This window comes from Strongylocentrotus purpuratus, unplaced genomic scaffold (assembly GCF_000002235.5).
Source record: "Strongylocentrotus purpuratus isolate Spur 01 unplaced genomic scaffold, Spur_5.0 spur5_scaffold_6, whole genome shotgun sequence".
Taxonomy (NCBI): Eukaryota; Metazoa; Echinodermata; class Echinoidea; order Camarodonta; family Strongylocentrotidae; genus Strongylocentrotus; species Strongylocentrotus purpuratus.
This window is the reverse complement of record NW_022145612.1, coordinates 55,163,118-55,176,800: the sequence shown is the minus strand read 5'-3', so window position 1 is coordinate 55,176,800 and position 13,683 is coordinate 55,163,118. Positions and strand designations below refer to the sequence as shown.

The 13,683-nt window shown below is 35.8% G+C and overlaps 1 protein-coding gene across 3 annotated transcripts in view; it reads right to left on the bottom strand.

Annotated features, from left to right (window-relative positions):
* Positions 1-11,751, bottom strand: part of LOC577668 (stabilin-2) — a 34,423-nt gene extending 22,672 nt beyond the window's left edge. For 2 of the 3 annotated variants that reach the window (XM_031000486.1, XM_031000487.1), the window contains exons 1-13: positions 10,998-11,750; positions 10,502-10,666; positions 9,869-10,039; positions 8,916-9,068; positions 8,021-8,083; positions 7,442-7,576; positions 6,225-6,266; positions 5,517-5,597; positions 4,723-4,872; positions 2,423-2,515; positions 1,782-1,877; positions 834-881; positions 43-182 (exon numbers count right to left, since the gene is read on the bottom strand). In XM_031000486.1, coding sequence (XP_030856346.1) covers positions 43-182; positions 834-881; positions 1,782-1,877; positions 2,423-2,515; positions 4,723-4,872; positions 5,517-5,597; positions 6,225-6,266; positions 7,442-7,576; positions 8,021-8,083; positions 8,916-9,068; positions 9,869-10,039; positions 10,502-10,666; positions 10,998-11,621 — 1,961 coding nt within the window. In that variant the 5' untranslated portion in view covers positions 11,622-11,750. Of the gene's footprint in view, positions 1-42; positions 183-833; positions 882-1,781; positions 1,878-2,422; positions 2,516-4,722; positions 4,873-5,516; positions 5,598-6,224; positions 6,267-7,441; positions 7,577-8,020; positions 8,084-8,915; positions 9,069-9,868; positions 10,040-10,501; positions 10,667-10,997 lie in introns of all 3 variants that reach the window. The other variant, XM_031000488.1, reaches the window with a different exon arrangement.
* Between the last annotated feature and the right edge of the window lie 1,932 nt (positions 11,752-13,683).

The window sequence follows — 13,683 nt, the reverse complement described above, 5'->3', positions numbered from 1 at the left end:
TTTGAAGTAAAAAAAAAAAAAAAAGAAAAAAGGAAGGGTTACCTGACAAAGTAAGCCATGATGCGTCGCTCTGCCAGTGAGCCCCCAGTGGTAGAATTGATGAGTTGTAACATGTGAGGTGATGGTACAATGACTCCAAGGGAATCGTCAATATGACTGAGGTAGCCGTCTAAGGAAACAGCCTTCAAACAGAACAAAAATTAATGAAGATTTCTCATAATCATCAAATATATATCACTTATAATATGATCAACTTTTAAAAGCAGATCGACGCATGGGAGAAGATCCTGGTATATGGCAGAATGAAGTAGTACATAGTGCCTAGGGAAAAAAACCTGTATGAGCAACTATTATTAATACTTCTGGTGTTGTTGTTGTCATTAGTCAACTGCTGTCATTAGATGTACTTTGTATAACATTCTTCAAATGATTTGCTTGAACAAAATGCACTTATTGCTTTCATATAATAATATTTAATAATAATAATATTTAGCTTTTATATAGCGCTTATCACAAATGTCTCTAAGCGCTTTACATTATAGTATAACCCCGGTCATTGAATTCAGTGCTTGCCCGCACACACTGTGTGCACAATCTCCACTCCCTGGGGAGCATTCTAGCCAGGCGTTACCTATGCTCAAAAACTGTTTGGCCAACAATGACGGTCGCATCCTACCGGGTACCAATTTTAACAACTGGGTGGAGAGTAGCAAGTGCAGGTTAATATATGCGTGAATTGTATTTTCAATCAATTTGGATACAAAAGACAGCAATCAGAACATCAACCATAGAAACCAGTACAAAGTTATCATATTCCTGAAATAGGGACCAACCTGAATCAACTGCCAAAAGAGTTGAGCATCAGAGAGAGATGACAGCTCCTGAGAGATAGAAAAATATGAAGATTATCACATCAAGTGCGAAATGGAATGCAAATGAGTGTACCACGAGAGAAGAGAAGTTTACACAAAATTGATCATAATTGACTGAAAATCAAATTTCCCAAATCATCTCTTCCTGCATCATGAAAATACAAATAAACAACTAGACACAGCTTGCAGTCACAAACACATGTCAATCAATTTGTAGGCTTGAGCCATTTGGAAATTAGGTTATTAAAAATAACATGGGCCTTTTAGTGGATTCTTTGTATGAACATAATAACTATTGAATTCTCTCATTACCACAGACTTAATACTGGGACATGATCATCTATATAATAATAATAATAATAATAATAATAATCTTCTTAAAGGTAAAGACCAGTTATGGTCATGCGATTGCATTGTGAAAGAAACGTTGTGGAATCGATCAGAAAAGGTTGATCATCTAGCATCTAGTATCTGCAAGGTTCTGGAATCATCAAAATGATAAGAAATTTGGCCCATTCTTCGTAAAGTTACAAGCACTATACACAGAAAGATGTATATGGGACTACCTTATATCTCTCACAGACCATGAGAGAAACAAATTTACCAAATATATGAATTAGTAGGCGGTTTCCCGGCAAATTTTTTATCATCATGTATTAGTCAAAACATAGTCTTTCTCATGATTGGTAATGAGAGCTTCCATTTCATTTTTTGAAATTGGGGCGTTTCCAATACTGGTCTTTACCTTTAAGTCCACTCCATATAGTTTATGTAAGCAATTGGAAAAGTTTTACCATGAGCTTTCGACTAGTTAGAGTGATTTTTAAAAAAAAAATTCTCATAAATAAATGAAAATAAATGCATATAGTAAATCAATCTTATGTGTCATACACGAAATGCTCATCTTACCACTGCCAAGTTTGAGTAGCAATTGTTCTTGTCTAGTGCCCATCCAGGTGGGCATACACATTGATATGTATCAGGTCCTGTAGGTTCACACTGCGCCTAGAAGCAGCAACATTGAATATTACGATAGGGGTCATATAACACATTATAGATTATTTTGAAAATGAGACATGTAACGGAATAAACACAATGACATGGGGACTATCACATTTTCATGGTCATATCAATATAACAATACAAAGTTTTTAATATAATGTGATAGCTGCATTCAATATCACTGCAACATCTGAATAATTTTTCATAATATTTTGAATTAAGACGTACATGTAGTCATATTCGATCATCACAATCCATATGCACGCAAAGAGATGAGAACCTCTATAATTGTGTTACAGACCATTAAACAACCATTCAATACTGGATACACACATGGTTTATCCCTAGGTTCCGCAACAAATGCTCTGGGAAGGATTGCTCTATGATTAATTTTTAAATTCCAAACACTTCAATCTTGGACTTAACACTTAACCCAACACTATAACCCTTAACATAACCTCCAACTCAATTGCAACTCTAATATTAACTCTAAATCTCTGATGAAATAAATCCTGGAGCCATTGTTGCTGGTGCTATGTCAGTCTTACCTCAGTATCACAGTCATGCGGTCTCAGGCACGCATTGATTGGTTCACACAGATATCCATGGCCCTCATAGCCAAAATCGCAGATGCATTGGATCTTTAAATAAAAGAGAGAATAATCTATAACAATGCTAAAATTCATCATCATATATTTTCAGGGTAATCCACCCTTTGTGATAAGTTAATTTGTATGAAAGAAGAAAATAAGAGAACTAGAATGGCCAAAGTTTGAAACAAATTGGAGCAATTATAAAAGAATTATATATGCTTGAAATATGAGATCACTAAATCTATGGGAATCTCAAATAGGCATTTTGGAAAGTGGATTATGAAGCATGCATGGCCAACTCTAATTTCTGTTTTTCTCCAAAGTGCCTTCTCACCTGGGGCACTACTCAAAATATATTATGGATAGCATACTATTATATAGGTCCTCTAAAAAGAAAACAACCCACCTGAGTCATACCATTTTGAAAAATTGTCCTTTGGTATGTTGAGACAAATGAGAAAGTTGTCTGGCACTTCGTCACAATGACATTACCCATTCAGCCAAAATTAAAGCCTTCATACATATTATAATAACAACTTTCAAAAATTCATAATTTTCTTATGTTTTGTCTGATTTTATTCAAATTGTCACCAGTCTGCTTCTTACTTTTAGAGTATTTGTTTATTGAGGTTGGATTTTTCTTCAATATTAGGCTGTATTCTTGTATCATACTCAGCCTGGCAGCTTTGTATGAAAAAAGCACATAGCCCTAACTAGAGTGTCAATAGATATTATACATGTAATAAAGTCATTCTCTGATCTTCTTTGGCTCAATTAACCACACCGCATAGGTTTGTCTCCTTACCATAGAGACTATGTTACAGACAATCGTTAAATTGCACATTGATTACTCCTCTGAAAGTCTACAATTATGAACAGAAAAAGCATTAACCATGATACTGTCTATTAAGAGTCAGACAGGCATTAACTTTGTGTACAAATATACAAGTTAATGCCCTTGCAGCTCTCGGCAGCACATACACAATAACCTCCCCTAAAACAACATAAAGAAACATTACAATACATATAGATCAGGATAACTCTACTTGTAATTCTTCTGTAAATTGAAATAAAATTTAATCGTTTACTGACTTTGGCCAACCAACAAAACAAATATTGGACTGTCGCAATCAACCTTTGGCACACATATATGTACAGTGTATAGGGAACATAACAATGTAGCAGTCAGTGATTCAGTCCACAGCATATATAGAGTTTAAAGCGAAGGTTTTATCAACATTACCTTTGCATATATATCACCATACCAAAATACATGCTTAAGCACAAATAAATGCACTGTGTTTTGCTATTATATTTAAAACATGATTTCTCATTATAATCTACAATGACTATTATTTAATCCAGAGAGGATAAGTCAAACAAGCAAGGAAAATAAGTTAGAGTTATTAAAGGTAATACAAAGTTTTGATATGGGGATCATGAATTTGGTTCAAATGAACATATTGGAAGCATATATGCGATCCTACAATATTCAGTGATTGTTGTTGCGGTTGAAATCGAGTCAAAAGTTATGAAATTGTAAATATTACACTCTTTATGTTGTATAGCTCCCTCTCAAGGTCAAGATATTAATTAAGCTATAAAACAATGTTTCTTGACTAAAATCGACCGATTAGCTATTCCCGTTTGGAAATTATATTTCACAACTACATATTCTGAGATTTTCATCTGTATTTTCCATTGTACAGCCGTAGGCGCCATTTAAAATTTATCAAAATTTACCGGGAGCACCTGTAAATTTTTGTATTCATTATTTTTCTCGAAAGCAGAAGTGTTTTAGGGGCTAAATTTTCTAGGGCTTATAATACATCCGTAGGGGCATCCAAATATATCAAAATTGTAAAAAATCACTATTCACCCAATTTTCAAAATCCCCAAAACTTTGTATTACCGTTAAGGATTCTCCTTATTTCACATAATGAAGTACTGTTTGATGCAGAGAGAAAAGGTCAACTTTCTTTACACATTAAAAATATGGGATTGTGTTCTATCACTTTTTGATTAGTTAAATGTACACTGTTATTTTTGACGTCTTCATTATGCTGCACAAACATGTGCTCAAGCTAATTATATATGTATGTATCAGTTATGTAAAAGTTTTATTGTATCATTTCACAAAATATGCTTTTATGAATCATACCAAATCCAAGGCAAATTCATGGAAACATTCTGCATACCGATGACAGCCTCCATTATCCGTTTTTTATATTACTGCTAATCTATAAACTATTAACCTGTTCTTCTGTTTGGTTCCGGAAGCAAGTCTCTGGTAATGAGAAGAATGAACTGGAGATCAACATAGCATCAACAATGTGAATGACTCCATTGGATGCTGCTATGTCAGGAGATGTGATGTTGGCAAACCCTGCCACAGTTATACGACCCTAGAGAGGAAAAAAATAGAAAATAAATGTGTAGAAGTAAAACACATTATATTGGTCTGGTAGACACTTAAGAGATACATTTTCAGTTTGGCAATTTTATGGAAATTAATGGAAACAGGCTTTTTATTGCCCAAGCTCTCGATATCTTGCACTCTAAAATTCTCCTCAGATCTGGTCTCTTAATGTAACAATGATGATTTCACCTTCCTGCCTCTCATTCATGTACAAAGTTTCTCATTATTTCAGTATACTATTATGACAAGATAAGCCAACTAAGCAACAGAGTATTTATGCAATAGGATAAGTGGTCCACTCTACTGGTGTTCCTTATTATCCTTCCATTACTTATTTACTTCAATTCTGAAAGGATTGCAAATAAATGCGATGAAATCAACAAAATTTACATCTCATAAAATATATTGTCTATTGAGAGTCAGAAGGGGGTTATCTCTTTGATGAAAGATATAGGCTAGTACCCTTCTTGTTTTCAACAGATGATATCTCCTGTAAGGATGTGTATTATTTCATATCCTGTGTGTCTGTGGGGCTTCAGATCAATATCCAAGTGCAGCAGACAGAACGATCTACAGAGCTATGAGCTCAAACTGAAACTGAAACCGTATACACCCTAAGTTTTGACTTACATTCTCAGATACCCTTATTTCAAAGTCCTCCCGATGATAATTTTGAATAACACCAGCTTTCATCAAGTCATGGGTAGACAACTGAAAGAAAAAGAAAATGTAATTAATAATGAGATCATTCATACAGATTCAATTTTTCACCAGTGCCTCGTCTAATAAAAGGTTGAGATTGATCCAAATCAATCGCAAGTCGTCCAATCAATCACAAGTTTATAGTCTCTTATCTCTGATGTACATGGTTGCAATTGATATCAATTGCAAATAAATTGCGATTAATATCAAATCTTTGTAAGACGGGGCCCAGACCTCTTCAGTAATCTATTGCCTATAAATCAGTATTTTAATAATATCACTAGTATTTTTCAAATTAATTCATTGGAACCACACACACTAAATATCATATATAACAACTGTGCAAAACATCAGTATGGTATCCTAGAAATCAGTACTTTTTGTGAAAAAATAGTGAATCAAGTAGGTATACAGATTAAAGTAAATAACTCCAATACACATACAAATCATATTTACAATCTGCTAGGTTTTCAACATAAAGTTTTGACAAATAATTGTATCAATGTTCTCTGTATGTTATTATGACAAAGCAAAGAGGAATAAATCAAACTCATTTAAAACTAGATTTATTATGTAATAACAAAAGACTGTAGTTACATAATTTCATTCATATTTTTCAGAACAAATCAAATTTACCTGAATTGGAGCCATGTGTTGATAGATAAAATATCTCACATACTGGAATAGGAATAAATAGAAGAATGGCAATTGATTGAAGAAAAAAATCTAGATATGCATAATATAAGGCTTTTCAACAATCGTAATCCAATTTTAAATCAAATCTAAAACAGACCGATAACCTTAAAGTCATATGTCATTTCAGATGATAAGGTACATGAAAACTTTATTACAAATATCCCCATCTTCATGCCAAACTGTAGCACTGCATGGTGTGTTTTTTCAGAACACGTACATGATTGGCTTGTAAAGGCTTGTTTACATATACGTCAGCAGTATTTTTTCCCTTCTTTGAAGGTAAAGACCAGTATTGGAAACGCCCCAATTTCAAAAAATGAAATGGAAGCTCTCATTACCAATCATGTGAAAGAATATGTTTTGACTAATACATGATGATAAAAAATTTGCTGGGAAACCGCCTACTAATTCATATATTTGGTAAATTTGTTTCTCTCATGGTCTGTGAGAGATATAGGGTAGTCCCATATACATCTTTCTGTGTATAGTGATTGTAACTTTACGAAGAATGGGCCAAATTTCTTATCATTTTGATGATTCCAGAACCTTGCAGATGCTAGATGCTAGATGATCAACCTTTTCTGATCGATTCCACGTTTCTTTCACAATGCAATCGCATGACCATAACCGGTCTTTACCTTTAATAACGTGTAAATGAATAGCAACTGCACCCAACAAAGGTCCTACACGTACATTAGTTACTGTTAGCTCTGTGTTATAAGATACAGAAACATGAAGCATTTCACTTGGGTTATTCAAAAAAATTACAACAGTCTAGTGCGGCATATCTGAACAAGGCTTTAGAATTCCTCTTGATATCTCTTTATTTCATATTATCTCTTTCCTGTACTAAACTTAGTTTTGGTGACACATACATTACATAAAATCTTTAATGCTAAATGTTTCTTGTCAATTCCTTCCTATATTCATCACTGTTTTACTTATGCCATCCTCACTTCATTCTCTCACTCCCCCTCTCCTGCACTCCTCTTTTTTCTTTCTTTTCATTATCTCTCTCTGTCTCTTTCTCTCTCTCTGTCTCTTTCTCTCTCTCTCTCTCTCTCTCTCTCTCTCTCTCTCTCTCTCTCTTTTCTTTCTCTCTCTCTCTCTCTCTCTCTGAACTTTCCTCTCCTCTTTTCTCTGTAATTGACTATTACCTCTTCCCATTGACCTGTTGAGAGAAGCAAAGAAGTAAGATCAGGATCCATTTGTAGCAAAGCATCATCTGTGACGGCAAAGATGGTGCGAGAAACTGCCTGAGAGTCCAGGTCTGACCGGAGTACTTCTGAACTCTGTTCATAAAAATCACATAAGAAATGTGTCTAGTGAGAGCCATTAGGCATCAAGTCATGCACTTAAACACAGAGTTAATGGCCTTTTGGCTCTCAGTAAGCGAATTTATGACTGTTTTTCCTCTCCGATTGTGCTGCTACTTCTCTAAAAATTTGCACAGATCTAAACTTCATCAGAGAACAAACCCTCTACAGAGTTGAATATGTGACTTGGCATTTTCCTTGCAGCACATTGCCTATCAAAGATACTGGGTTACTGGATAAGGATTAGGGTAACTTGCAATAAGAATTTAGGAAAGGTTTAGGATTTGGCTAGGACTAGGATTAATGTACAGTGTTTGGTCTAAGGAGTATGGATAAAGTTGAGGATTTGGTTAGTGTAGGGAACAGACTACAGAGTAGTTTTACTTTTAATGGCTGAGAGTAATGGCATTCATTTCTTACCATAATCATTCCTGCGAATGTCCAGAGATTGCTGTAGCTAGAAAGCACTTCCAAGATGGAACCCTGCATAATGAAAAAAGACCAAAGTAATGTAACATTACAACACAACAGGTATTGTAAGTATAGTAAAGCCTTCATACCAACACTGCTCCAGGTATACAAGCACAGTGTTCATTGAGAGGTGACCATTATGCATAGGTTTGTTAAATATATCTTTCAATGAAGCATGTTAAAAAAAATAGAAAAACTGGTCTATACATAGACAGGTGGTCTTTCTAAACAGGTTACTAAATTAGCTAATATTTTAATAGCATCTAAAATTTCTATATAACATGCAAATACTACTCAAAAACAGCAATGAACTGTAGTTAAAGAAGGTCATCTCTACTTTTAAAAAGAGAATAAAATTTTCATGAATGTAAATGAGGATATCCAAATAATCCCATAAATTAAATAAAGTCAAATCAAAAAGTGACTCATGAATAGTTGACCAAAGAACTCTAGGCTTATAGTGAGGAGGTGCAATGGCTCAGTGGTAGAGCAGTGGTCTTGTAGCCGGGAGGTCCCGGGTTTCGAAACGAAGTCGATGCGTTAGTGCCCTATGGTAAGGCATGAATTCTCATTGGTCATTACCAAGTCCATCGGAGAGGATTTAAAAGTGTCGGTCCCCTGGTTACTTAGTTACAAGCATATACATGCCTTTCTTAGCAGTCTTGTAAAACAAACCCGCCAACCAACAATAAAGACCAGCAGGCAATAGGCTTTCCAAATATCAAGTCAAATCAAATCAAATCAAACTGTGCATTGTAATGTACTCAGACAGAAGGAAGAAAGGATTCCCATAAATAAAATTAAAAAAATAAAAAACCAAAATCAAATATTTCATTTAGCTGACCTGAGATTCCTGAACCATTGTATTGAGATCACTAGGGGAAAGAAGAACTCTATCGATGATGTGGATCACTCCGTTTGACGCTGGTAGATCGCCGTGTATCACCCTCACCATTTCTCCACTACCCTCTATGCTTATGGTAATGTTGGGTGAATCCTGTCATGAAGTAAGAGATAAATGAAACTGGATAATAATACTAATAATAAAACAGCTTCTATACTAGAAATTCAAAATAGGTTCATAAGAAGCGAAGCTAAATATCATGAATAAAATCAAAATCAACATAAAAACAAACAATATTGTTGAGAATTTGTCCCATAAAACTGTATTTGCAACACATGTAAGTAACTTGGAGGCATATTTTTAAAAAAAATATTGGTGCAATCTTTCACCTTATATGTATGTAATTTAGGAGCTTTGTGCACAAAAGATCCTTGGGGGAGGGGGCTATCATGCCCAATTTAAAGTCTATGACAAAACACAATCTTTTTAGGTTTGAGGTTTAAGGGTCAATTCATTTTCTTTCAAATACTCTTATTTCCCTTACATACACCACTAATCTCTGTTGCTTTGAATAGTAAAAGTCCCTCCTCCCCTTCCATAATACAACCACATCTCACCTGGCTGACAAGTTTTCTGCCAAGCTCCAAATACCCACATCCAATGTGTACTTTGGCCAAAATTTCCATGAAGACAGAACAGACCAATTTCAGCACCATGCACTCACTGTTTCTTTGACAAATAAAAGTCAGTAATCCCGACAGATAATACCCAATCCATTTTAACCCTTTACATGCACTGGATCAAACCTCCAGACTACCAAATAGTACAGAGCAGTTTTGTACATATACACTCATTATATGTGTGACAAAAGTTGACTGTGGCAGTCCAATGTATGCATGTTCAATCAGTTGATCACAGCTTGTAAAGAGTTGAATCTCAAAACCATATCTTACCTGACTGACAACAATTTTCGGCCCAGCTAGGGTATAAACATCTCTGTTTCTCTTCAGCAAGTAGGTGTCCACATAGCCAGGTACAATGTGCACTTTGGCCAACGTTTGCAGGAAAACCTCAGCTCTCTCGTCACTTCCTGCCATGACACTAGCTTCTAGTTGTCTTCCAAACTAATATATATCGTGTTACAAGAATAACCAAAAGAATGAAATGTTGATGCTGTAAGTAATCCAACTGCAATTGTTGATAAGTGGGTAGATAAAAATAGCATTGATGAACTTCCCTTTCGTTGCTTTACAATATCTTACTTAGTTTGTTTCGCTCTACATTTTCTAGTGGTTTGTAATAATATTATAATACCACATGACTATATGCATCAATCTATTTTGTTTACAATAATACTTTATAGTATAATTCTGTAACAATCAACAACTTGAGCCAATTCTACATTCAAATTACAGACTGTTATTAATATGTCTGCCCTACCTGGGTAATTTGCAAATGTTGAGCAAAATTTGCCTTATAAAAACATATTTACACTGAATAGTGTAAAATATATATTTTTAAAGCACATAAATGCCCCTAGATACATGTATGTCACAGCATCCTGAATAAATGTAACAACAACATACATCTGAGTGGGCAAGATTGAAGGCTTCATCGACAGGCATGAAGACAGTATAGAAGACATCTCTATCCTGCAGCCATAGATGCTTAAACGATGCCTCTAGGAGCTGCAGAGAGTCTGTGAGCCTTCCTTCTAAGTCTTCGTCTTCTCCATTAAGGTGTTCCAATCTCTGAAAGCAATCAATTTGAAAATGTAGAGCAGAAATGACCAAAATTCATAAATCCTTACTAAACTACAGTGTAGTTGTAAACTAATTACATATATTAAGGTTTTAGTGTGTAGTTAGTTCACAACTAGGCCTAGTAAGGTTTTATGAATGCCTCGGTCCCATGACAAAACCTTGGTTCCAAGACAAAGGCCATTAGGCATTACTTCTCAAATGATTTTCAAATCATAACAAGTCTGAATTCTCTCTCATGATAAAATTAAAACACAGTAAATAGCTAGAAAACAGCTTTCATTGTAACCTACAGTAGTTTACATTCACTTATTAATCTCACCTCAATGATATTTCCATAGCACACCAGGCCATTGCCTACATAGCCTGAGCTACACTGGCAAAGCACTTGTCCTGGGCTCATAGTCGCGCACTCTGCACCATTTGGACAAGATCTCAGGGTAGTATTTTCCCGACACTCATCACAAAAACATCCTTCTTGGAACTCTTCTTGGAACTGTGAACTCAAACACCATTCCCTCAAAGTCAAATCTGTATTGGCACACTCAAAGTTGCATCCATCAAAACTGAACACAGACAAAGCACTTTGAAAGGTACATCCTCGAATTGCATCACTGACTGGTCGACTATGAAGAGGACATGCATTTTCCTTAAAGTCTTCCCCATGTTCACTTACAGCACACATTGTGCACGACGAATTGAATGTGTTAGATTCTGCACCGTCTGTGAGCTTAGCGCAGATATTTAAACTTGGCGCCGTAGATATTGACCCACTTGTTGGTGAACGTGTGTCGCGGGAAACCACGGCATGGTTAGCATCCACTTTCACCTGCCTGTGTGAGAGTGAGCTTCCTGATGAGAACGAAGCTTGCGGATTTACAGGAAATAAAAGTACTATAATCATCAAATAGTCAATAAATAGTCTGATTACACCACTCCGATCCATTGTAAAAATTAAAAATAGTAGCTACACTATATAATGAAGAAGCATTATAACTAGGGGACGGTAGCCAAAGCCAGGACCATGAAGCGAGGTTATAGCAAGTCTCCGAAGTTGATGTTTACGTTTACAAATTAACGTCGTGTGTGCTTGTGTGTACCGCGTACGTATGTATCCAATAATGGGGGCGGGGCCAGGTGGGCGAAGCTGAGGGAGGCATGGGGATCCGCGCCTGGATGGGGTACCCAAGTACACCCCTTCACCCTTCCACTCTCCGTTAACATTATTTTTGATGACTTTTTAGCTCGTCTTAGGACAGCATCATGAAGGAGTAGACAAAGCTAAAGAAGTGTTTAAAGTATTTTGAAGTGTTTTAGTGTTTTGAAAGTTGAAGATATTTATCATTTACAATTAGGAGCTATAATGTATTCATTGAATGTCAGCTATACTACTGCCAGTATATAGCCTTGGCTAGAATATTTAAGAAAAATAACCAAGTTCATAGTTATTCCACACGACAGGCGCAAGCATATCACTTTCCTTTAATTTGCCCTTTATACTTTGGGGTCCGGTTTGGGGTTACACTGGACCTAGGTTTTGGAATTCCCTTAATTGAAAGAAGAATATCGCAATCGGTCATGCAAACTGAACTGAGTTACTTTATTTGAGTCGATATCGTCTAGATTTATATTTTGTGAACTCAATAATTAAGAAAAGTATTTGCTATATGGGTCAGCATAATTCTACTCTCGTTTCTCACATCTATTCATCTGTCTGTCTTGCATGTTTAGTTTTTTTCTGTGTTTCAGTCCTGTTCCTCTTGTTTATAGCCATTATTTAGTAGTCAGTAGATTTTATTGTACTGATTTATGTATATATTTTTTTCAGTTGTTTAGTTAGTTTAGTTTGTAAGCATTTAAATGTATGCATTATTCTTATCTGACGAGTTTGTTCTTTTAGGACATACTCATAAACTACCCATGAGGGACCTTAAATCCACAAGCCTTGCTTTCAACCAAGGCCACCTCATCTTTCTATAATTGTAACGCCATATTCTGTTAACATGTTACATTCATGATTCATGTCACATTTGTAATGTGTGTTATGAAAGAAAGATAAATAAAACTTGAACTTGAACTTGAACTTGAAATGAAGACAAAGTATTATAATTTAAAGTCAAAATCCTTGACGTACTTACGTTAGCGTAGCGAGTTGTGTATGGATGGTAGGTGGCGGTGCATTCGATCGAAATACGAATCGGTGGTGAATTAACCCCGGGGTAATGAATAGGCCGTGTCATTTCGTTAGTTTACTTTCTTTCACCTTCGCCCTCGTTAATCTTTTTAATAACCATTTTCCAGTCATTTGAGGTCACAATCTCCCCCAATCGTGCATCAACACATCAGCGCCACTGACATTTCCAACGTAGGACGGTTTAATAGTCACTAAAAACCTATATAGGCCTGGCTTCCTATCGGCCTCTCCGATGTTCATAATAATTATAGACAAATTGGGGTAGGCCCACTCAAAGAGGATTGAATACTTTTAAGGGGAGATTTTTTCTTACCCAATTCGTGAGAAAATATTTAGCTGCAAATCAGCCAGCTGGTGAATAAGCGGGAGGAGGGGGGGGGGGGTCATATAAAAAACAAACAGATAAAGGGTGTCTTCAAATTCTAAAACCACCCCCTTTTTCAAATTGGGGGGGGGGGTTGAACGTGACCCACACCACACCCCTAAATACGCCCTTTATTACATAATGAATCTGAATGACTGAGACCAATAAAACATAAGTGATCTAAACACTTTTCCACAGACTGATCAATTATACAGATAATTGTTTGTAAATATCGATCGGTGCATGGGGAAATTATATACTTATAAATTATGCATGTACATAACGTCTATTAGGTTATTGTTTTAGTCTTAGAGGCGGATCCAGGGCTTAGGATCTCTGGAAATCTCAAGCAAATACAGTCACATTTTAGGTGCTTTGTCGCGGCACATTGGGTGGCTTATTTGTGTAGGCTTACCGGCCGGACTCCACTTGCTTAATAGAGTTTAGCCA